Source organism: Sarcophilus harrisii, chromosome 2 (assembly GCF_902635505.1).
Source record: "Sarcophilus harrisii chromosome 2, mSarHar1.11, whole genome shotgun sequence".
In the NCBI taxonomy this organism is placed as follows: domain Eukaryota; kingdom Metazoa; phylum Chordata; class Mammalia; order Dasyuromorphia; family Dasyuridae; genus Sarcophilus; species Sarcophilus harrisii.
Genome location: NC_045427.1, coordinates 421694011 through 421719313, shown reverse-complemented (window position 1 = coordinate 421719313; position 25303 = coordinate 421694011). Strand labels below are relative to the sequence as shown.

The window sequence follows — 25303 nt, the reverse complement described above, 5'->3', positions numbered from 1 at the left end:
CTATCTGTCCATTGTGACCCAAGTATATTTACCAAACATTTTGGCATGTGCAATATCTGAGAATTTTTGTGTTGCTGAATAATAAATCTTTAAAATAATAACAAAATTTGTCTGAAGGTATATGTACCTTTGGATTCACCTCCATTTGGATCTTTCAGCTTCTTCCAAAGGAAGACTGAAATGGATGGACCTTCCTAATCCTAATACTACACATCTAAGACTCAGCCATATTGGGAGGAACCAAATTTAAATGAATTTTCCTAATTATCTGATCTGATATGCTAATCTGCCCTTCTGCATTATAAATTGTGGATTTCCAAGAAATCAATGATATATGTATTCAGTATTGTCACGTTCAATGTCAAAAAGAAGTGCCAATCTTAGGTACTGTCCTTCTCTCATCTAGGAATGTGATAGACCTCCATCTCAGATGAGATATCATTTATAACTGAAGTGGTAAAGTTCACTAAGGTCTCCAATTCTGACAGGTAAAGCCAAGAGAGATAAAAGCTGTATCCATAGCAGTAATTAATGGTAGGCAGATCTAATCTTCCTTAAAATCTTCACACATAAACCATCTGTTTGTTCATTTTTTATACTGTTAGGAGCCCTGTGACTCCTCAGCTACTGCCTGTCCTTGAACCTTTCAGGGAATACATGTCTAATAATGTAATTTCCACTGGATAATGCTATAGTATTCCCTGCTACACTCTGAATAAGTGTTCTCTTCCTTTTTTCAGGGCAGATTAACCAGCTGCTAAAGCAGCTAAATTGCTGAAACAGCAATATAGAGAGGATCTGTATCATGGCAATAGCATTAAGGGACTTGTAGAGAAACCATAAGTGCTTGGTGCTTGATATGAATTGTGCATTGTGGAATCTCTGCCTCATAGAAAAGAATGTTATATTCATCATATAATGTGCTTGATTGTGTTAGAGGAGATATCTTCCTCATTTATTCTGAAAGAATAAGAACCTCAAGAACCAGAACTAAATACATAATAATATTGTATTTATATATTGTATATATAATATTGTATAAAATACAATATTACCTTGTTTAAAAGAAAAGTTGTATTACTTTAAAAAAAAAAAAAAACAACCCATGGCTAAGACTCCAAATCTAGATTTTCTAGCACTTGCCATTAGATGCCAAAACAAATCTTAGCTCAGATGAATATAAACTGTTCATTTATTCTGTCCTTAGATGAGACTTATCCATAAGGATCAAAATAGTACTTGATTGGTGCTGTGTGTAAACTTAAGCTAAACAGTTTCCAGGTCTAATTGGTAGCATTTGATACCTGTCAGTTGTAAAGTGTTTAAAAAATAAAAAACAAAACACTTCTGCAAAGCTTTTAAACCTGCTGCGCCTGATTGTAGTACAGTTTTAATAATTTCTACAAAAGTTGTAGAATTAGTCTTAGTCCCATGCCCCCTTCCCTCCAACTCACCTCCATTATTAATGTCAGCATCCTTTTTAGTACTTATTTTTGGTACTACGATAAGTAATGCTTCTTTGTAAGCAATGAGGCAACTATGTTGCCTTGCCTTTATGAAGCTCTGTGTGGTTATGTCCCTATCATCTCTTTAATATTTGTTGTCTAATAAGTGAAATATAGGGTTGTCTTGATGTTTTCTAATGGTGTGAGTTATTGAGAAATCTTTTCTGCAAATGGAGAAAGTTAAGTATAAGTAAATAAGGAGGTAAGAGATAATTTTAAAAGATGAACTTAATAGACTTATAAAGGTCTCTTCCCATAATTTATGTCTCCCCTTGTGATTTATAGTTCATTTAGCTGATAAATGTCCTGGAAAGCCAATAGATCCACATTGCCAACAAGATTTACTTTTCTTAAGGAAGTAAACCCTAGACTATACCCATTTTAAAACTATTTCAATTTTAAAAGTCATAAAGCTATCTATTCCTGTATAGTTGTCAAGAGAACCATGAGAAAATTAGTCAGTTGTTACAATGGAGGGAATTGTTTCATTTTATATGTTAGTGAAGGTAAGGTGACTTCTATATGATACTAAAGTTCTAGATGTGGAAAAGCACCCATGTAGAATGCTTAATTCACATTTTTGGTAGATATATCAGAATTTTTATGAATAGCTATATACAGTTGTCAGAACCTGGAATCAATAGCACCTTATTCATACTCCAGGGAATCAGGAGTGATTTTGCCCTCTCTTAAGCTTTATATTTTCTTAAATTATATGTATACCTTATTGCCAAAAGACTTTATCCTGGAAAAAATGATTGTGTTTGCACTGTTTGTATAGATTCTATATGGCCTTCCTCAGAAGTTTCACTGAATATTTGTGAAAATACTTTAGAGATTCTTGAACTTACTGTATATCTAACTTCCCTGATTTGGGGGGCTTTGTTCTAGGTTATCCATCTCAACAAGTTGAACAAAGGCCATTACAACAGATGCCTCCTCAACTTATGCAGCATGTGCCGCCATCCCAGCAGCCAACTCCACAGCAGCCACCACCACAGCCACCTCAATCGCAGCCTCCACCACCACCCCCTACTCAGGCACAGTCACAGCAGCAGCAGCAACAAATGATGATGATGCTTATGATGCAGCAAGATGCCAAATCCGTCAGACTGCCTGTGTCCCAAAATGTTCACCCCACAAGGGGTCCCCTAAACCCAGATGCACAGAGAATGCCCATGCAGCAGAGTGGTGGCATGTCAGTAATGGTCAGTCTGCAAGGTCCTGGCTCAGTACCACCATCTCCTGATAAGCAAAGAATGCCATTGCCAGTAAATCCTCCCCTGGGAAATAATGCACGAAAAATGGTATACCCAGATAATATACAGAATCCTTCCAATTCACCTCTGGGAGAAGTATCATCACTTCCTGAAGGAAATGGAAATGAAGTTCCTCCTGTCTCCGGGGCGTCAAATAACCTGGCTTCACATTTAGTAGTTTCACAAAATCAGCTAATGATAGCAGGGCCAAAACCAGGACCATCTCCCCTTTCTGCTACTCAAGGTGCAAGTCCACAGCAACCACCAGTTAATTCTTTATCTAGTTCTCATGGTCACCATTTTCCAAATGTTGCCACCCCAACACAGACATCCAGACCTAAAACACCAAATAGGGCCAGCCCAAGGCCATATTACCCTCAGACACCCAACAACCGCCCACCCAGTACAGAACCTTCAGAAATAAGTTTGTCACCAGAACGGCTCAACGCTTCTATAGCAGGTCTCTTTCCTCCTCAGATTAATATTCCTTTGCCTCCTAGGCCTAATCTGAATAGAGGATTTGATCAGCAGGGTCTTAATCCAACTACTTTGAAGGCCATTGGGCAAGCCCCTTCAAATCTCACTATTAATAATCCATCAAACTTTACTCCTCCACAGACTCATAAGTTGGATTCTGTTGTAGTTAATTCTGGAAAACAGGCTAATGCTGGAGGAACAAAGCGAGCTAGTCCAAGCAATAGTCGAAGGTCTAGCCCTGGGTCCAGTAGGAAAACTACGCCAAGTCCTGGTAGACAAAATTCAAAAACACCTAAGTTGTCTGTGACATCCCAGACAAATCCAGCTCTGATGCAGGGTGCGGAATTGCAAAGAAATGTGCTGGCCAATTCTACTTCTTTAACCACACCTGTACCTGGGAATTTTCCTAACAACAACATGTTGAATCCACCAAACCCAACTGTGCCTATGGCTGTAGTGGCTAGTATTACTGAGGATAACAAAGAGAGTCTTAATGTTTCCCAGGACAGTGACTGTCAGACTGTTTCAGGTAATAAAGAGCAGGCAAATGTTGAACTGAAAGCCATTCCTATCCAAGAAATGAAGATGATGGTTTCTGAAGACCAACAAAAGAAGGAGATGCAACCTTTAGACACTAACAAGCTTCCTGTTGTAGAAGAGAACAAAGCTATGCTTTCTTCTGCTATGAGAGAAGCCCCAACATCTTTAAGTCAACTTCTTGATAATTCTGGAGCTCCTAATGTTACCATTAAACCCCCTGGACTTAACAGTCTTGAAGTGTCACCTACAATGTCATCAGGGGAGGAACTAAAAAAGATAGCTGTCATTCCTCCACTGCAGGATCCACCTTCTGGTAAGGAATCTTCTAATCCCTTAAACTTGCCTCACAATAATGAGCCATGTTCAACCCAAATGCACCAAGAATTGGGTGAGGTCAACTCCAGTGTCACACCAAATGTACCCCCTATAATGTCCAGACCTGTCAGCTCCTCTATTTCTACTCCTTTGCCACCAAACCAGATAACTGTCTTTGTAACTTCAAACCCCATTACTACTTCTTCTAATACATCAACACCTCTGCCATCTCACCTGCAGCCTACATTAATGTCAACAGTAGTCACAATGCCCAATGTGGGAAACAAAGTTATGGTTTCTGAGGGGCAATCCTCAGCTCAGTCCAGTGCTCGACCTCAGTTCATTACACCTGTATTTATAAATTCATCCTCGATAATTCAGGTTATGAAAGGATCTCAGTCAAGTACAATTCCTGCAGCCCCACTGACCTCTAACTCCAACTTAATGCCACAGCCCGTGGCAGTGGTTGGTCCTTTACACATCCCCCAGAACATAAAGTTTTCTTCTGCTCCTGCACCTTCTAGTGCTCCATCTAGTAGTCCTGCCCCAAGCGTACCAACCAACAGGTCCCTGGTTCTTAACTCACGGGCAACACCCATGCAGCTTCCTTCTCCCCCATCCACAGTTTCTTCAGTTGTTCCTACACAGACCCCTGTCCAGCAAATCAAAGAGTTTAGTCCAGATGAGGCTAGTTCTCAAGTTAGTGTTTCATCAGATCAGTGCCCTGTAGCAGCTGCACAATCAGCAGTGATGGTTTCACCTCTTCTTACCAGTAGTCCAGGTTCCTCTGGCAACCGAAGAAGCCCAGTTTCATCTAGTAAGGGCAAGGGGAAAGTGGACAAGATTGGTCAGATTTTGTTGACCAAGGCATGCAAGAAGGTAACAGGATCTCTTGAAAAAGGGGAGGAACAGTATTCTGTGGATGGAGATGCTGAAGGCCCAGGCCTGGAAATGCCTGCCCTGTGTAATGTGGGAACTGAGCAGATAACCACAGAAACGGACAATAAGGCCTCCACACCCCCGGCACCCACTCTGCTAAAGATAAGCACTCCCGGGCCTGGCACACCAAGTGTTAGCACCATGGCTGTTTCTTCTTCCTCAGTACCAGTGGCGCCAAGCTTGTTGAGCAGTGCTTCTCCTACCAGCGCGCCATCCGTGGGCAATGCCTCACTGATTTCAGAGCTGGCTTCCGTCACCCCCAGTACTAAAAGTAATCATGGCGGCATGGTGACTGAGCAACTTGGAATTGGCCTCATGGAAGAGAAAACGGGAACCCACCCCGAGCTCCTGCAGAATATCGGTATGTATGCTGAGCCTTCTGGCTTTCCTCACGCAGTGAGGGATCTCACAGTTAATGAGAGAAGTTTGGGCCATGACTAAGGGAGAGGGAGTTAATATTTAACACTCTCCTGGTATCTTAGTCTGAAGGAAATTCTGTAGTTTGTAGGAAGAAAAGAAAACTTATTTTAGGGGTCTTACAGTCAACATCATCACCTAATCATTGTATTGAAATACTTGTTTAATGTTCATTGTAGGCCATCATACCAAGTAAATATATTAGGATAAAATATAATTGACCCTGTATGTATGGCTGTAGAATGTCTACTGTTGAGTGCAGCTTCATCTTTGCTATTTATTATACTCTATCTTAGACAAAAAGAAATGCCTCAGGAGATAATCCTTAGTCTGGGGTTAATTTCTCATTCCAAACTGTTCTTTGAAAGATTATAACTGATTCAAGTCCTTCACCTACTCTATTTCTACAGCCTGCAGACAACCACAGCTAGTGGGGTCTTTTCAAATATCAACACCATCACTTAGTTATTTTTAAGAAAACACTCGTCCCCTTTGGTTCCAATCATATGGACAAGTCTTAGGGAACTGTACAACAAGCCAATAGGGAATAAAACCTGACATAATAGAACATGATTTAAAATAAAGGTCCTGGAACTGCAGTTTCAAATCCAAATTACCCTTCTTAAACAGCTCTGGATTGGTGCTTCTATACTGGTGTTTCAGAACCACTTCTTGAGATCCCATAACTGTGTATACCTCCTCCTGCCCTCCTCCAGGCTAGTGATTTTTGACAACTGGTCCAAGAATAGGGATAAGCATTTCCCAATATCTATATCTTATAATAACAACTCCCCTGCTGAGAAGCTAGGGCTGCCTGTCCTAATTCTTTCTAATGCTATTTGCTGATGGATATCTATGTTTTTGAGTTTTTTGTTTGTTTGTTTTTTTAATTTTGCATTTTGCTATATGATCTCAGAATTTTGGTCTAATTAAACTTGTACAAATTAGTTTCATGTCCAACACTGCTAGGTGCTATGATGGATACTGAGGAATATATGAGGTAATCCTTGTCCTTAGGAAGCTTATAATCTCATTAGGGAGTAGAATAAAATATTATTTAATTGTCAAAAGGTATGTAATAGATTATAAGTCCTGCAAAAATGGTTGAATTTCCTGCCAAGACCTTCATTCATGGCTTTGAAATACCTTTGAAAAGCTGGCACCCAGGAACAAGAGTTCTAAGGAGTAGGGGAATTGGCATTCTTAGATGTATACATACACTTCCAGGTGCTGATCTTTGCTAGTCAGTAAGGATGAACTTAGTGGAATTTATTTGTAAATTCAGGTCTATCTCACTCCTTCCATATTTCACTTAAGACTATAAAAAAGTCTGCTTAAAAGTATTTTTCATGATCAAGCCACAGATTACAACACTACATTTTTATTTTGTTTTGAAAGAGAAAATTAGCTCACCTAACTTTCCTCACTTTTAGTACCTTCACCAAATCTGGCCCAGAAGGAGATCCCAGCTGTACCACCTCAGGGATCTACACACAGACCAGGTAGAGTATCCCTTGGAAAAGCTTCTCTTTGGGCTAGAATGGACTGAAGGGAAGCAGACTTAGGTAGGCCTCTTATTGGGGATCTCCTTGCTTTTATTTGCATACATTCTTAGCCTGTTGGGGGAAACTATCAACTTGAGGAAAGAAACTATTAAAAATTTTATGTCATTTTAGGAACTACCTTTGCTGTGAGAGGACAAGCTTGAGATTTACTATGTTCTTGCATTCCAACTCTCCAGCCTTCTTGCCTTCTCCCTCTGTAGTAATAATTAAATAGTTAACTGATAAAAGACACTTTAATTTTAAATTGAGTCACAAGGTCATAGATTCTAAGAGAAGAAAACCTCAGAGATCATCTAGTCCAGCTTCCTGATTATACTGAGGATTGAATCACATGATTATGGTACTTTCATTCAAGTGGGTTTCTCATCCAGTTTAATGTCTTCCATCTCTAACCCATGCTCCATGTTGCCACCAGATTGTTAATTCTTTATGCAGAACTCTTATTCTTTTGTTGTTCATCTATGGTCAATAGTTCCAGTATTCCTAGGAACCTTGGGGAATTGGTAGCTGTTGTAGAACAGAAAATGAAAATGCTATTCAATAGTGCTCACATTAGTTATGACTAAAGTCAGGACTTGATTAGCTGATCTCTGATTAAATTGTAAAGTAGTTCTCAGCAAATGAAAATCATTTCAGCTACATATATATAGGTTTTTGTTTGTCCCCTAGGCCTGGAATGCTACAAATAGTCCTGGAGTGGTATTTCTAAAGAGAAAAAACCAGGGTGATCTGATACATAATATAGGACATGGCTGTTTTTTAGGATCTAGGTTCATATGCTAGGCTTAGTCTATGGATTTTGGTGGGGAAGGGATGGTGTGTATAATTTAAAAAAAATTTTTTTTTTTTTTTACTGAGGGTTGTGATAAGATTAACAAGCTTTAAATCTTGAAAAACAGACTTGGGGAAACACTATTTTTCTTATCTTGTCCCTAGTACATAGTACAGCAAAATATTCCTAAAACTTTTAAATGTAAGATGAAAAAGGAAAAATATGTTATGTAATCACAATAATGTGATTATTATTTCTCTCCATTTCGTTTGGCATTCCCCATGCAAAAAACATCAATAAATGTTTGGTGACTTTTCATATTAATGTAGAATAAGGAAGCAACTCTAGTATTTAAGGCCTCCCACAATCTGATTTTAACCTCCTGAACTTTCTGCTCCGGCCAGATTGTTCTTTTAACTTTCTCCTAAGCATGCTTGGGCATGTATTTAGAGCAGTCCTACAGCCCATCAAAATACTGCCTGTCTTTCAAAGATAAGCTGCTTTCCTCTTTGAGATTATACCCAACTATTCCAGTACAAATTTTTTTCTTTTCTGACTTCCTAAATCACTTAGTGCCTGTATTATTCACTTGATACATAACATACCCATTTTTTTATATTTTCATTTGTATGTAATTGTTTTTTTCATGTTTAGTTACTTTTTCTTTGATTCTATCAAACTAAATTTAAAGCTCCTTTAGGACGAGGATCATGTTTATTTTTGTATCTCCCATCTTGCCATTCACTGGGCCTGTAAACATTTGATATTAATACTTGTTGATTGAATTACATTTGAAAATTATTAATTAAATTAAACTCAAATATTTAAGTTCTTGTAGGGTCTTATACATGGAGCTGGAATATTCAAAGATAAGAAACTTAAAATCTTATAAGAAATTATTTCATACACATCTACAATACAAACTGGAAAATATTATGAAGATTCATGGGAGGAATGTAACACTTTGGCTTAATAGAGACGGGTTGGATCTTCAAAAATTGGTAGACTTTTAGCAGAGATTGCATGGGAAGGCTTTCTCCCCCTAGTATATATGATATTGTGAATAAGTGCATAGACTAAGAGGAACAAGCAGTCCCACTTGGTTGGAGCATCAAAAGCAGGGGAACAAGTAATAAAACATAAAACTGGAAAGAGGCTACTGTCCAGTGTAGTACCTCACATTTGAGGAATGAGGGCTAAATATTTCAAATAGTAGAGGAAGTGTTTTAGAGATAGAAGCATATCCCAGACCTATGTGAGCTTCTCGATCTGTAAATCAGTTTCCAGTATGATCTTTTTCTCTTGTTTGTATATATGTGTGTTGGTTTGTATTAATGGCTATTGTTTAAAATTTTTTCTTTAAAAAAGAAAATAATACTAAGCCCATAAAGAGTTTTTAATCAATAAATTAATGCCTATTATGTTGAGGCTCGTTGTAAAAGCAAAGTGTAGAAATATGAAACAATTAGTGAATGAATTGATGAATCTTAATTTTACAATATAAAGCATGAAACCCTAAATGAGGTGATGCTGGTCAGGATTTTTATAACATTACTTGACAATGTCATGTTAATATAAACAGATAAAAAATGTTCGCAGTTAACTGTTAAAAAGAAAGAAAGAAAGAAACGAAAATTAGTTTTTAATTCAGCAATCTTTTTTGATGTAAGTGATCTCTAATGAAGTTATATTTCTCTGAGAAATGTTTTTCAGCAAGAACTGTTCCAGCCCAGCTGACTTTCTTAAATGACCACAAGATGGCAGACACAAGCAGGGAGAGGTAGAAACATTACCAGAACCCTGTATTCATCCCATATCCCCCAAACCAGTCCTCAGTCTTATACAGTGTTCATTGATAGTCATAATTAAAAGGTACTTAATTTAGTCCTAAAGTATAAAAACATTAAAGTGAATAATTCTTAGGTAGCACTTGAGTACTGGCATTTGGGGCAATTTGGAGCTTAATATATCTGTTTAAAAATGAAAATTTAGTTTTAATTACTTTAATGTCAAATGGTATTGATCTTTTTTTTAAATTGTTTTTAACAGTGTATTATTTTTCCAATTACTTGTAAAGGTGGTGTTTTTCAACTTTCATTTTTGTAAGATTGTGAGCTCCAAATTTTTTTCCCTCCCTCTCTCACCCCCCCTCTCTCCACACCAGCAAGCAATCTGATATAGATTATATATGTCTATTCATTTTTTTAAACATATTTCCATATGAATCATGTTGGGAAAGAAAAATCAGAACAAAAGGGGAAAACCATGAGAGAAGGAAAAAAAAAAAAAGTGAAAATAGGTGGAAATAGTATGCTTCCGTACACGTTCAGTTTCTACAATTCTCTTGCTGAATGTGTATGGCATTTTCCATCCAAAGTTTATTGGGATGTATTAATCTTTTCAACTCTTGTTTACAGGAAAAAAATAGACCAGGTTTCATATAGTCCACATTCATAGTGCAGTCTCAACACTAGCCATGACCCTCTACCATCTGCCATTTATCCTTGGGCAGGAATACTTCAGACATCTGTATTTTGGGTTGAGGCCATGTCACAACAGCTTCTTGAAAGAATGTCTTCTTAGTCTTGTTTTATGTTTTTTGCAGAAGTGGAACCAAATGCCACTCTGGTCTCCAGTCAAAGGTAAGATAGTTCCTGCAAATTCAGCAGGAATATAAGCCTGTTTGGAGGATGTCAGCTTTCTCAGGTTATAAATGACTTCTCTTTGTCCTTTTTCTTAACTTCATTTATCTGTATTTTCCCTCCATAATTTAATAAGTTAATTACTTTTGTTCCCAAAGCTACGGTTTCTCCTAATAAAGCCTGTTGATTGCTGTTTTATTATTTATGTTAAGTATACTTATCTGCTTCTCATATAAACAAGAATCTGGACTTCATCTCCTTTCATTGGAAGTGAATAACATTATACAGTTAAACCAGTTATCTACACCAATGCAAGATAGCTTTTCGAAGTCATAGATTTCTTGAATATTAGAATGAAGAACGAACCTTGGAATATATCTTATTTATCCAATCATGCCATTTTCAGTTTTTAGCAAACATAGAGTCATAGGATTTTTATAGCTTGAAAAAAACCTGAGAAAATCTCCAGTCCAACTTTGTACCCATTATAAGAATCTTCTTTATACAATCTCCCTGATATGTGGTTATTCAGTGTCTGAACACTGTCATGCAAGGCTGTCATGTGAAAATTCAATTATATATTTATTATCCCAGAAAGCTGAATTGGGTGCAAGTTGCACAGAGACAGATTACAGCTCATTTAAAAAACAAACTTCCTAACAATTAGAATTATCTTAGGACTCTGAGGAGAGGAACCAACAGTTCCTAGTCATGATGCTACTAGAAGGAAGATGGGGGATCTTTGAAAGAGGAAAGAGAAGAGAGGAACTTCATTTGGTACTAGTCATTGGTAGTGATTGACTAGCAAAAGGATGGAAAAATGCTGCAGCCTTATGGGAACAAGGCAATTAAGTAGAAAACATACACAAGCCTTGTCAGTTCTGATGAAGCAGATGTAAACAAGAAGCAACTGGATAGAGGTGAGGGAAGACTTCTCTATCTGGGCATAAATATAAATGTAACATGATGTTGGCTGGGAAAAGTCTACATTTATATAGATAGTCATTGGTTTTCTGTTGACATTTTAATGAGTTAATGGGAAGCTCAGGGATTCTTCCTTACTGGGCAAATTTATGGTTGTAATCTTCATTCTATTAACATGAATGCTTCATGTCCAAGTAACTGGTGCACAGGTTAACATGTTAGCCTCATAGCCCAACACTTATGTCCCCCTTTTGATGATGTTTTAAATGTACAGTATAATATACATGTACATTTAAATATAGAGTGAGAGAGCAAGTTTTGACATATAAATAGCGGTTAATTCAGAGAACAGGCAGTTTGGGGACATTTCTAAGACTGCAAAGATTAATAAGATGGAGTTCTACCTAAGGGACTTATTATTAGGAATGACCCTGAAATATGAAGAACAACTCCTTGTGAGATCATGTGCCCCTTTGTAAATTTTTGAGAGTCCGTCTTTTGAAAGCTGCTACTTGATCCTTCCTATACGAGATGGTTCCTGTTTTGGGACTTCATACTGCTTCTTCAGTACCTGCCTTCTCTTTTTAACTATTGATTATTGTGCCCTTCCCTAATTCTGTACCTGAGTATATGCCCCTCACAAGAAATTCTGTACTTTCATCCTTTAGTAATGAACCCAAGGAGACGGGGGAGAAGTCTAAAACTCCAAGCCGGAGAAACTCGAGAGCCGAGGAGCCCACTCCTGCTCCCGAGAGTGGGGAGAATGGGCAGCGCAAGAGATCCTCCCGCCCGGCATCGGCTTCTAGCACTTCAAAAGGTGAGCCCTATTGTATACCTATAGGGAGGAGAGCAGAACAGAAAAAAGAGTAACCTCGTTACAACCAAGGTACTTTGACTGTTAGGCACCTCTAAGATGAAATGGAAGAGATGTGAATTTGGAAGTTCCACCATTGTTTTGATGTAGACAAAATCATATTGTGCTATTTATAGAAACTAGTGCAGATGAATGGAAGTAGAGAGAGGACAGGAGCACTGTTTATAGTTGGGTGGATAAATAAGACTTGGTCCTTAACCTCATTGTGCTTACATTGTGCATTACATTGGACACAAGCCCAAATACTGATAATGCATATTAGTCTTTGTTAGTGTTTAAGAGCAATGTAAGCAAACTAGTAAGTCAAGGAAGGAAAGATCATTTCCAACTTGAAGGTTTCAGAAATAGCTTATATTTAGGCAATGTTTGTAGGATAGACAGGATATCTGCAGGATTCAGGGAGATGAAAGGGATTCTAGTTTAGGAAATGATATGAAGAAAACCATGTGTGAATCAAGTGAGCCTCTGAGAAGTAAGATCTGCCATTCCTGATGAGCTTTCTTAACTTACTGAAAGATTCAGCTTCATTAAAGCCAATCCAGACTCAACAAAGGTGTTATAGCTCATCAATGGTTTTGGGCTTCGGTGGGTCTGAACACTTCCACAATCAAACATAGAATCCAGGAGAATTCCCTCACCAAAGCGTATACCCTGTGTTTGCAGCCCTGCCTTTGTTCAGTTTGGTTTTTACCAACTTGGGTAGCTCTCAGATAGTTAGGAATGTTACCTAGGGGTGCTAGCCTCTGATACCAGGGAATTGGGTAGATCTAGGTAGGCTTGGTTTCTATGATTTCAGTTCACTGTAAACCTGAACCTGTGGCCTCCCCATAGCATGTTCCTGAGAGGAGATGGCTTGTGTGGTGTGCATCGGGGCATATTCTCTAGCTGTTGACTTTATAATAGAAAAAAATAAAAACTGATGGCCACAGGTAAGAGATTGAGGGGGGGGGCGGGGGGGGAGAGAAGGCTCAGAAGTTTAAGACCTAATCCTACCTCCTTTCTCCAACTGCCATTTTTATCTTCCCTAAATCTGTGATGTAGCTACTTGAGACTGAGGAGATAGAAAATTCTTTGTACCACAGACCCTAGTTAAGAGTAGAATATCACTGACAGATGTATTACAGGCAGGAAAGAATGAGCTTTAGAAATTGCTGGGTGTCTGGGAATTTCCTTTCTCACTTAAAATTGTCTTTTCAGCAGAAATCATTTTGGAAGAAACACAACTCATTATTCCAAAGAACAGAATCTAGATTGTGGACAGGTTCTAAAATACCTTTCCCTTTTTCCTTCCTCATTGTTACCCTTCAGTCATGTGCTTGAAGTCTCTGGGCTGTGTCTGCTTTAGATACCTTTAGAACCAGAAGAAAAATAGATATTGGAAATGGCCAACACTGGAAGCTGTATTTGAGTTGTTGAGACTTAATCTTTGCTCATCTGATCCATCAAAAAATCCAGAAGTATAAGGAAAAGCAAAAAGTTAGTGTGCCTGATTAGGAGAGTGTGATCCAAAGTGGTCTGTAGCAGGAATTGCTATACAGTGTATGTATTATATTGATTAGAAGAGTGTTGCTTTTTCCTTTTTTTCTTTTTCACTTTGGAGATTAGGGAGGTAGAAGTAGGGAAACTAGGAATACGTAGGCAAGAAAAAGAAAAGAAAGAAGCAGCAAAAAAAAAAGAAAAGAAAAAAGAAAAATTGGTCATTGAAATATTTTTTTTTAAATGTACAGAAGAGGCAAGAATCACAGACAAGCAGGCTAGTTTTGAAAGTTACATATTGAATTTATTATATATTTTTAAAAGGAAAGCTGTACATAATAGACACTAGCACTTTCATGTACAGTACTTTCTGTTTGTTTCTACTTTGTATGTGGAAATGCATGTTTTATTTGGTGTTTAAATTCAGAATTTTACAAAAGAACCATGCGGGGCTCCCTTCAGGCATTAGCTAGCTGAGAGGAATAGGGCTGGCACCACACTCCCGTGGAGTTTGGAAACAGGTATCCCTCAGTTAACTCTGTAGAGATGGTAACGAAGATGCTGTCTGTAGCTACAATTGTTCCTCTTAGGGCTTTTTACTATTCTGTAGGTAGGCCATTCAGCCAACCGGAAAATCCTTGGGAGCTCCAGGAGAAGAGCTCAGAGAAGATCTGTACTTTTAGGTGTGGGTATGTGCTTTCTCAGGCACTGCCTCAGAAACACCAGCAGGTGGAGAGGACACCTCTTCTCATTCCACTGGCATTTCTCTGCCCTTTTTGCTCCCTACCATTACAATCCCAGTCAACAGAAATGGTGGCCTCTCCAGATTTTCCTGGAACAATCTATCCAGAGCCCTTCTTTGCCCCCATCTTACATTCTGCTTATTTTATCTTTATGGGTATGCATGTAGCCTCTACAAAGGGAGAGACTATCATTTTTTCAAAATCGTTCTATCCCAACACCTAAGTAGTGCTTTTTAACTAGTAGATTCTTGTAATTAATCTCTGATCCTATTGCTTACAATTTGATCAGTGTTTGACCCCTGAGAATTATGGAGACCCTACTTTGCAGCTCAGCTCTAGCTCTCATGGGATTCCTGGTGAGGAAGATTTATCACTGTAGAGCTTGCCAAAGATTAGTAGAAAAACGGAGTCAGGGAATAGATGTCCTAAACTGTACCAATTTTTCCTTTCTTCTCCACAGAGCCTGCAGCCAGCGTGATGCAGTCTAAACGAAGGAAATCCAAGTAAATCACTTCAGGCAACTTGAGACTTGTAAATGTGTGTGAAATTTTTCAAAAAAACAATTTTGAGCTGTGATTTTTAAAAACAAACAACAATTTCCTGTACAGTTAATCATTTTAATAATGCTGCCTCTCTCTCAAACCACATGGCCTCTTCATTAATGAACAGCAAGAGAGGCAGGGTCGATGAACCATTTGTTGTGGCAAGATGAAGTTCGTTTTCCAAAAAAAAAAAAAAAAAAATAGTTGTCTCTTGTAAGAAATGACAACCTACTGTTGTAAATGTTTAGATTTCTCATTTGTTTCCTAAGCAGACACAGTGGCCATTCTTAGGTAGCTGGTGATGTTTTGTGCAGTGGAAGTACTCTGTGAATAGTTGTATTGGGGACAGAAATAATCCCTCTTCTTTGGAAATGTTGTAAATAATTTTATTATAGATGATTTCAGACATATTTGTTGTAGAAAAACGGACCAGTGAATAAAGAGAATCTAAGGATTTGTATAATGTGGAATTCCAAGTGCTCTAAATAAAATGTCATTGTTTTAGACCATCAAGGGCATTATTAGCAACAGTGATGCATCCTCTAAGGAAAAGGCAAGGTTTTCTCATCTGTAAAATGAAAATTCAGGGATCAGCTAGTTTTAATTCCCTCATTTTACCAATAAGGAAACAGGCCCAGGGAGATGAAGTCAGACTTGCCAGAGGTTAAACAGAAAACAAAATCAGCTCCTGATTGCAAATGCAGGATTAAGGAATCTTGGAGATGCCCTCTAGTTCTAAATCTATCCCCTTGGGTATAGAAGGATACTATTAATTGAAGACGCTGAGCACAGCCATTCTGTCCAAAGGTCCTTAGGTGTTCTTGGACAACTGTGAGAGCCTGGGCAAATCAATTCATGTCTTTGCCTCAGTTTCTCCATCTGTAAAATGGAGATATCTACTTCCCAAGGTGATTGTGAAAATCAAACAAGATAGTTGTAAAACTCATCCTAGTTCCTGGGACATAGTAGGCACTACATATATGTTAGCTATTATCCATCTCCTCCAGCTGAAGTAAAAAGAGATTTGAGGCCTGAAGATGTGAGTGCACATGGGCGTCTTAGGAGCCCTTGGCCGACCAAGAGGGATATGTATTGGTTTCCCTTGCTATGTCCTTCAGTCTTCAGATTCAGGCCTTATCTTTCCCATTAGATCAATAGGCCATTTTATTTGGGGTCCTTTCTGGCATTTGATGGTCACTATTCATAGTGTCTCCTGATCAGTATCGTCCTTGAGGGTAATCTGAGCCACATTTGAAGGCCCAGTGGGGCTCTGTAATCGCATTTCCCACCCCTGAGCTAGACCTTCTAGGTCCTAAATAAGTAGGGCTTGTACCTCATCTCCTCAAAAATAGTGCCGTGTTTCTATGTTCTTATTGCCTTCTGCTTATGGATCCTGACTTTCAGGTTCATACTACATATAGCAGAACAGCCCCACATAGGAATGATAGGGCAGAATAGCACTACCTCATCCCTGATATTGTCACCTATCAGGGAGCAAAATGGAACTAGAAATATGGCTTTGTCCCAGCGTGCCCATAACGTGTCACTTTTCCTACTCAGTGCCTCATAAGCATGGAATCTCTGGCACATTCTAAACCAAGATAATTCAACTTCAGTATATCCTTTAAATAGATTTTTATTTCTTGTGTTTTCCTTTATATTAATTTTTTCCCCCACAGAGGAATAGCATTACAATCTAACACTCACAAGTCCTGTTACACGCACACACATACACACACACACCACGACTGAGTCAAGGTGGTTGCATCCTTGAGTCCACCAACACACATTTTAAACATCCTAAGGTAGGTTCCTCCTAGAATCTGGGCTCAGCATATGACAGAGACGCAGCTTGCTAGCTTTGTTTGGAACCAGGCAGCAGGGCTACAGTCAGGTATCAGAAAGTGGGTGGTTTGTCTGCATTAAGCCCCCTAGTTCAAAGCCATGTGGATTTAGTAAGGCAATCGAGATCTGGAGCACCTGGGGGGGCAGTGATGCCCTCTGAGAGAGAGGAGAGGAGGCGCTCTGTCTAAGGGGCCAATTGGTGGGTTCTTCATTGCACATGTATGCTTAAAATCGGTCACAACTGCACAAACACACACACAGTGGCCCTCTTGTGAGAAGAGAGGGGAGCAGGGGGCCAGGAAGTGATACTTGGGGCAAGAGAAGGGCAGGTTCATGCTCTCGAAACTCAGTAGGGAAAGAGTGATGCTGTCCTTGTGAACAGCGCACTTTTTAGAAACAAACCATTATAACAAAAAGATGGGCATCTTCCCCCAACACACACACACGCGCGCACACACAATTATGTTGGAAGTGCTGGTTATACTAATGTCTAACTAATACTCCTCACAAACTGGTCATTTCCCCAATGTCTCTGAAACAGTTGTCACTGCAGACTGACTCCCTGTCTTAGGTTGCATAGGACTTCGTGAATCCTGGTTCCTTAATTTGTTCAAGTTCTGTGGTTTGAAAAACCCTGAACCATGCTAAGGGTGAAAGGCACATACACAGTCCATATAGCATGAGAAGATCTGGTGGCTCTGTAGTCGAACAAATGGGGGATGGAGTGGTGTCAAGTCTTAAAAATCTATAGACGTAAAATATTGCCACACTCAGATGCTACATTTTCAATGGGATGGTAAAAAAAAAAAAAAAAAGTCTTATAAGGTTGTGTTGATCCTTGGTTACAAAGACTTGAAGGAGCCTTGAGGGGGAGGCAGGCATAAACAGGCAAGCAAGATTTAGGATGGTAGGCTCCTGCTCTTCAGACATCCTTCACTCCAGTCCCCAATAAGCAGCTCCCCAGAATTGCAACAGGGAAGATGGGAACTTTGAACATTTCAGCATATCTGGGTGTGACTGAAGTGGGGTATCTGGGTGTGACTGAAGTGGGGGTTTGGAGAGAAAGACTTGCAAGAAGGTTGAGAGAATCTTAGAAGGGACAGGATGTAATCTTAAATCACTGGCTTCTAAGCAAGCTGAAAGTCTTTTAAAAATGTCTCATTTTAATTTTTAAAAAATAATTGAGTTTGTTCCTTGGGACTGGGAGCCTCTGCCCACATAGCTAGCTAATTAAGCTATTGGCACCTGGGCTCAGGAAGCTAGCCTTGTTCTCTGGCTATAGAGCCAGGGCCAAGAAATGTGAAAAGGAGCATGTGGGCAGAATGACCGGCAGTAGAGGAAAGATGCTTGAAAGTTTCAAGATACAGAACTAGCTTAAGAAATAAATCAAGATAAAGAGACAAGAAAAAATAATCTAGAAACTGACAGGGCTATTCAGGGCATTGCAAGGGGGGTTGCTGGTATCTAAGCCCGGAATTCATAGCCCACAGCGTCAAAAGGGGCAACTACTTAAGTCCCAGGCTGGCTATAGTTTTGGGACCTTGTCTCCCTCTCCCACACACTTCAAGGACAAAAACAAAACAAAGGTAGGGAACTTCGGTAAAGGTTGATACTAATAGCTCCAGTTCCCTAGAGATGCGATAACCTCAGAATGGGTGGGCAGTGAAAGGGCCAGAGGAGGTGCTTCTCTGCCCTTCTTCCAAGGCCTAGATCTAAACAATAGTCAATATTGGAAAGCTGTGAACCTTCCAGAAGACCTGTCCATCCTGGAGCAGAGATTTATTTCTAGCTCTAGGGTGGGTGAGACATTTATAATCTAAAGCACAGAACTCTGGTGTTGAGGCAGGAAATTGGGCAGCCCATCATTAGAGCCTTCAGGCTGAGATCAGAAGTTATCCTTTTCATTGCCCTCAACCCAGTTCCTAGAGAGCCTCTAACCCCCAGGAAAACTGCTAGACTAGGTTTCACAAGCTCACCTGGATTCCCCGACTCCAATGGAGCAGGATAAGTGAGAGGAGTCAGCTGAATCAGAAGTAGTCCTTTCTGGCCATGGTCTATGATGGGATCAGATGGAGGAAACCACCTAAATACACCAAAGCAGCCTTCTGAGCCAGGGTCCCTCTCAACTAGTAAAAATCCAGCTTTCCTGTACTCGGGGGTTCCTTTCTCCAGAGCTACTTCCCTTGAGTCATTTATCATTCTCAAGTCTGTCTCTGGCTTTCTGTCCCTGTCTAAATCCCTCCGTTCTTTCACTTTCAAGTTTCACATCTCACAGCCCTCTCCAACATACTTTACCTTCAGAGGCCTAGGCCAGCTCTAAGGAGTCTGTACGAGGGCACAGACAATAGAAACGGGCCTTAGGGCATTGCAGCCCAGTTGCCAAGATTTGTCAAGGAGCTTTAGAAAAGTCACACTTCGGTCACTCACTGGACAGTTTTCCTAGTAGGGAGCTTAGGGAGGGGCAGTTTCGTGATGGAACTAGTGTTTTGTATGTGTGTAGGTGGAGTTAGATGTAGAAGGAAACAAGAGGATCAAGGTTGGGGAGAAGAAGGGGATCAGAATTTACAAGACAGGATTCTGAGAAGGAGGGAGAAATGGGTTCGGATGCGGACATCCCAAGTAAGGGGATGGAGATCTGGGACAAGGAAATGACCAGAGGGAGGCGTTGACCCCACGGGGATGGCTAGCAACACTTCTCCTCTCCTTGGGGAATTGGGGCTTTGGCCAACAAGTCCATGGAGCATGTAGGGATCACCACTTGGGTCCAGAACAAGTGGCAGGAGCAGGCTGGTGAGAAGAAGTGGGGGAGGGTAGTGTGTGGGGAGGGGGAGGGAGGCTGGTGAGAGGTTTATTTGAGAGCAGTGTAGAGTGGAGCAGCCCAGAATGGGCAGACAGGCGACCTCAGGATCGTCAGTAATTGAACTGGCGCTGGCACGGCTGGTGGAGAAAGCTGCCCTGGTGCTTGGACCGGCGGGGATGGCGCTCTCGAATACGGTTCTGCCGCTGGACAACCTTGGGGCTCAGCCTCTGCCGGTCAGCCTTCTGGCGGGCTCGCTGCACCCACCGGGCCTGACTGGCCTTTTCCAGCACCGCTGTCCGAGGGGGCATCGAGGCTGTGTGATGCCTGGGGCCTGGATCCCGTCGGGACTGCATGACCTCCCTTGGGAAGAGGAGGCACATAGGAGGCTCAGAACGGGCTTGGAGGAGGCCCAACCACCACCCACAACCCCAGGATCCCCCAAACTCCCCATCCTGCCTGACCTCAAATTCTGGCCCTTTCCACTGCTAGGCTGGCTTGGTCTCCTGCTGGGACTCTTGGCCAGCTAACTTCCCTACCTCCAATCTACCCTATACAACTCATCTAACATGAAAGTGCCCTCTCTTTAAAGTCCTCTGTGCCATTCCCTCCTCCCCCAAAAGGATTACTTATACGGATTCTTCCAGCCTTACTGTACTTCTCTCTGGCTACACTACTCGGCAACAGTCCCTTCCTCCCCTCAAGCTGGGCTCACTCAAGGACCAGAGTCCTGCTTAGGCCAGGAATTCTCTGTGAATGTCTTAAAAAAATAAATCTGTAGGTTCATGTCACCACCCAAAAACAAAAAAAAGGGTTAAATTAACCCTTGGCTTAAGTTATTTATCTTCACCCCAAAGAGCCTTCCTTGCCACCAGGGAATCTTATTCTTGGCCTTTCCTGGCACAGCCAGGCCCTACCTCATATGGGACTTTAGAAGACCCCAGTACATCCTAGCTCGATACCTCACTTTTCCACTCATGACTACGATCTCCCAGGGACAGAGATGATTCTGACTATGACCATAGCTCCAGAACTGAAACGCCATTGGGAACTCCCCCTTCCCCTCTACACGAACACACAGGAAGCCCCTTGTCTAGCTCTACATGTCTGTTAGAAAACCTAAGTGACCCAACCTCAGGACCATAAAAAGGGGCGCCCTCGGTGCTCGGATCAGAACGGGGAGCACTTCCAGACAGCTTCTGGCTCAGCCTGGGCGGGCACTCTGGGGGAGGGCTGCACCCACCAGGCCCAGGTGCCTTTTCCATCAGGGTTCAGATTGCCCAGCCCCTTATCCTAGTCTCAGTCTACACTCTTCCTTCCCTATCCCATCCCTGGCTCACCGGTGGCCAGCTCTGGCTGGAGGTGGGCTCCGGGGAGGGGTCAGGCTCCGGTCGGGTCCAGGCTCCAGGACGATGGTACTGCCAGTGACATAGACAGACATACTGGGGTGCTCGATGAGCAGGTCCTCCAAGGGGCTGCTCTCCAGGTGAGCAGGCCCCAGCTCAGGCCCCTCTGCAGTGAAACAGGCGGGAGGGGTAACAAACCAGCTCTCATCCAGCAAGCAGGGGGGGGCTGCTTTGGGACTTGGTGGGGCAGCAAAACTATCTGGGGGGAGGGAGAGGAGCGGCAGCAGGGGCAGGGCACCACACATACAGGGACACATGGTAGGGTAGGGAAGAGAAAGGGGAATAATTAGTCAGACCCAAAGCCCATTGGTGTCAGAAGAGCCTTTCCCCCCAGCTGGCACCCATCTCTGGTTAATTCTTTTTTTCTCCTCCCTGAGGACAGGCTTGTTCCTACTCCTCTACGACTAGAGTAACAAGCAATTCCTTTAAAAGCAGCTGCTAGCCCTGGGGGAAGGGACCAGCAAACCCCTCCTGGTCAGAGGCCTAGGGAACCCCTCTGGATACTTCCCTAGGATCTCTCTCAAGCCGGTACCCAGTCCTCTAGGCTGACCAGAGGTCTTCCCCCTACTCCCTGCAATAGAAGTCACTCTCTTAGACCTCCACAAACTTCATTTTCCCTGAATACCTTCAAATGAGCCTTGAAAGGGAATTTGGAATATCTCCTAGCCATCCTCTCTTCCCAATATGAGGGGTGTGAGGACCCAGGAATTCTAGCCCTACTCCCAACCCAGCTCTCTTAAGTCCAGAGACCCTTGTGTAGACTCTGAAGTGGAACAGGCTGGGGCAGTCAGCCACTCAAGGTCTTCTCCAGCCACTTACCAGGCAGGTCAATAATAAGCCAGCCATCCACTTCTTCCTCATTCTCAGGGCAGATGAAGGCTTTGGGGGAGGGAGGCTCCTCAGATGGTGGGCTGGTGCTAAAGAAGAGGCTGGTGAGTCGTTGGAACATCGTGCACGAGGCGGGGTAGGGGAGGTAGCAGTGGAAGGCCCAGCTTCAGTAGCCTTACAGAGACCTGAGGACAAGGAAGCTAAAAATCAGTCAGATCCTGGTTCCTGCTCCCACATCTCTCAGTCAGGCTGGGATAGAGAAGATCCTTGTTGTCCATGCAGGGCTGCTCTTCATACCTGACATAGGAAGTAGAAATGTTCTAGATCCCAGGGGGGATAGATTTTGAGAAAGGGGTATAGAATAAGCCTTTAACACATGTAAGAAAGGGAAAGTCCCTGGAGGGAGTAGGAGGAAGACAAGGAAGAAATTTATCTCCCCTCTACCAAAAGCTGAGCAAAGTTTCCTGCAACAGAGAAGAATCCTTGGGCACAAAGCATGGGCCCAGGGAGGCAGTCATTCCCACAAGTACTGAGTATCTTCCTCCTACCACCCCCTCCCCAGGCCTCTTATTCTCCCCGCAGGACAGCAAGCTAAATACATTTCCTCATCTATTTGCTCTGAGACAACTCAGAGCTTTGGGTCCGCATATTCTAGGCCTGAAATTGAATAACCAGTCAGTTTTTCTATCCAGTGCATCCTGTATCCCCAATTCCTAAAATAGTCTAAAGAGTGCTCTGTCTTAGGGAATTGAGAGCAGCCTGTTCATTGAATAGATAATCCATCCATGGAGTGGCTCCATCCAAGCTCACTTTCTACTTCTGACACTGATTATATGATCTTGAGCAAGTCAGTCAGTTCCCCAGACAAATAAGTTGCTGAAGAATTTCTGATACGTCAGTACAGGGAGTTCCCTCATCTTGCATTCCCTGTACCAGACCTCTTTCACTTAAAAAAAAAAAAAAAAAAAAAAGTTGATTACAGGGAAAGCTCCGCCTAAGAAAGGGATCTGGCACCACTCAGAGTCAGCTCTGAGGTCCAAGGGGCTGCAAGGTAGATGGAAAAGAGCACTGGGTTTGGAGGCAGGAAACCTCAGTTCCAATTATGATACTAATTGTTTGACCTTAGGCAAAGCATTCCCATTTGTAATGTTATGGTCTCTAAGGTCTCCTTTAGCTTTGACTTCCTAGCTGAAGACTGAGACAGATTTGGTTCAGGAACTTAAGCATTTCACACCATTGTCAAGAACTGGGATCCTTACACACCTGGATCCCACCACTTCTGTGGGAGCATCAGAACCCAAGCAGGTTCCTCTCAGCCACACCATTTCCTTGTTTTTGACTTCCCCAAATAGCCCTTGGGAGAACAAATCCCTTTAGTCATTGCAAGAGGTGCCCAAAATAGATACGGTGGCTCCCAGTGAGTCAGTGGTGCAGCTAAGAATGGGACCCCAGAATCTCAGCTCTGAAAAGCTAGGCCTGCCCTCCAGCCAAATTCTTGCCTGGCCTCCCAGTACAATCGCTTTCACGGGAAAGGGATCATTCTCATCAGAGTCGTCCTTACATTTCCAGTGCTTTGTGGGCGCTCAGCCCACAGCCACCTGGTGAAGGAGATAGTCTGTTGTCCCGGTTTTATAGACTGGGAAGCTTGAGGGTTGCAGAGGGGAAATTTTTGCCCAACAGCCCGTTTAGCTTAGCCTGGCCGGGAATCTGGGAGATCTGACCCCCAATTCGAGGCTTCGCAGCGGGCACATTGGCCATGAGCGCCCTGCATCCTCAGCCCTCCAGGAGGATAACGGCCTTGTTCTCGGCCTGCCCACCCAACGTGGCTCCCCCTTCAAGGACGAGGAGAGAAGCAGGAAAGGAAACGGGCCCACGGAGTGAAGTAAGACAAACCTGCCCAGCTCCAACTGGACCCCGGACAGGCATTGCGGCCGCAGAGGTCATAAGCTCCGGGACTGCATTACCCTGATGCCTCCCTTGCCTCGTTCCCGGGAGCGCCCGCCAGAGCTGGGCAGGCCGGGAGGAAACGGCACCGGCACCAACCCTCGCACGGCCGGAGTCCCTGCGCGGCTTCTCCCAGAAAGCTCTTTCCCGGGAGTTTTAAAGCCTAATGCGCGCCAATCATTACTTGCTCTGGGTGGCCCTAGGGAGACCCGCTAGAGCCGGAGGTCAAGCCTCGGTTACTAATGGGCCCTTCCTAGCCAGGGTCCCAACACCGACGCTATCGCCCCCCAGCACCCCTTCCCCTCCCGGCCAGCCACAGCCTCGCCCCATCAGGGCTCTATCCAGCTCCAAGCCAGCCGGGTCACCAGAGGACAGCCAGAGTTGGGGGAGTAGAGGGTGGCGGGGAGGAGCCGGCCTTGGTGACGAGTCAATGTCATATGCAAATATGATGACGTAACCGCAGCGGCAAGCCCCGGGAGCCAATGGGCCGCGGGCAGTGGGGCTCTGGGCTCCTGCGGTTGGAGAAGCGGCGAAGCCCAGAGACAAAGGCCCAGGAGTGAAGCCGGATCTCTAGCTGAGGAGGGCGGGCAGCCCCGCGGGACGAAGGGCTAGCGCTCTCGGGCCGGCCCGGCCTCCGCAGCCCTGGGGTCCGCACTCAGAAGAGGCAGGGTCTGCATGCGGGCCGAGCAGCCGCGATGCGGGAGCCCTCGCGCTTCCTCCAGCCCCTCCGTCCCCTCGGCAGGAGCGTCTGCGTAGCGCCCTCCCTCCCAGAAAGCCCCGAGCAGCCCCCGTCCGGCGCAGAGCCGCAGGCCCCCTTCCCGACCATGTTCCACCCCCCAGGGCTGTTCCTCCCACCCCAACGTCCGCGCCGCCCCCGGAGCCGGAGCCCGAGAGCCACGAGCGGCCCCTAAAGTCCCGGGCGGTCACAGGCACAGCCCCGAGCCCCCCGCCGCGTCGCGCTTCCGACAGCGCCCGGTCGGCCCGGCTCCGAGCTGCAGGGAGAGGCCCGGTCCGGGATGCACTGACCTGGGGCTGCTTGCAGGCGCCGGCCACGTCCCGGGGCAGCGAGCGCCGAGTGGCCGGGCCGGAGCTGGGAGCAGGCGACGGGAAAAGGGAGAGGAAGCCGGCCGCGGCGGAGTGTCCTGAAGCAGGAGGCTCCTTAGAGGTCCAGCAGCATCGCTGGGGGCCGGCTCCGGGGCTAGCTGGTCGCGGGGATGCGGGCTTTGCTTCCAGCGCTCCCGGCGGGGGTTGGTGTATTGGCAGCAGATCCGCCGGGGCTCACGGCACAAATTGGAACGCTCAAACAGCTGATTGTGACGTCACAAAGGGGCCCGCCCGCCCTCACGTCACGGCCCGGCGGCTCAAGGCCAATCAAGAATTGTGCGTCCTCCCCCTGCTCGGATCCCCTACCCCCATCCCGGGGATCCAGCCACAACAGGGCATAACAACACTTGGCGTTTCCGACCAGCCTCCTTTCGTCCTGAGCCGGCCCA

General features: G+C 43.5%; 2 protein-coding genes across 10 annotated transcripts in view; one reads left to right on the top strand and one right to left on the bottom strand.

Moving 5' to 3' along the window:
- NCOA6 (nuclear receptor coactivator 6) overlaps positions 1–15450 on the top strand; it is a 79119-nt gene extending 63669 nt beyond the window's left edge. For 5 of the 7 annotated variants that reach the window (XM_031953885.1, XM_031953884.1, XM_031953887.1 and 2 more), the window contains 5 exons: positions 2397–5396; positions 6886–6954; positions 10395–10431; positions 12024–12172; positions 14909–15450. In XM_031953885.1, the coding sequence (XP_031809745.1) occupies positions 2397–5396; positions 6886–6954; positions 10395–10431; positions 12024–12172; positions 14909–14955 (3302 nt within the window). In that variant the 3' untranslated portion in view covers positions 14956–15450. The remainder of the gene's footprint in view (positions 1–2396; positions 5397–6885; positions 6955–10394; positions 10432–12023; positions 12173–14908) is intronic. The other 2 variants (XM_031953889.1, XM_031953886.1) reach the window with 2 other exon arrangements.
- A 1160-nt stretch (positions 15451–16610) lies between these two features.
- Positions 16611–25027, bottom strand: TP53INP2 (tumor protein p53 inducible nuclear protein 2). 3 transcript variants are annotated; one of them, XM_031953891.1, is made up of 4 exons: positions 24837–25027; positions 21858–22051; positions 20973–21237; positions 16611–19995 (listed from the first exon to the last, which is right to left on the bottom strand). In XM_031953891.1, exons 2-4 carry the CDS (start codon positions 21985–21987, stop codon positions 19746–19748), a joined length of 645 nt encoding a protein of 214 aa, XP_031809751.1. In that variant the 5' UTR covers positions 21988–22051; positions 24837–25027; the 3' UTR covers positions 16611–19745. The 3 variants fall into 3 exon arrangements, with proteins under 3 accessions (XP_031809751.1, XP_031809752.1, XP_003756974.1); XM_031953892.1 differs by having other exon boundaries at positions 20973–21144; XM_003756926.4 differs by lacking the exon at positions 24837–25027 and adding an exon at positions 23760–24106.
- Positions 25028–25303: the final 276 nt, after the last annotated feature.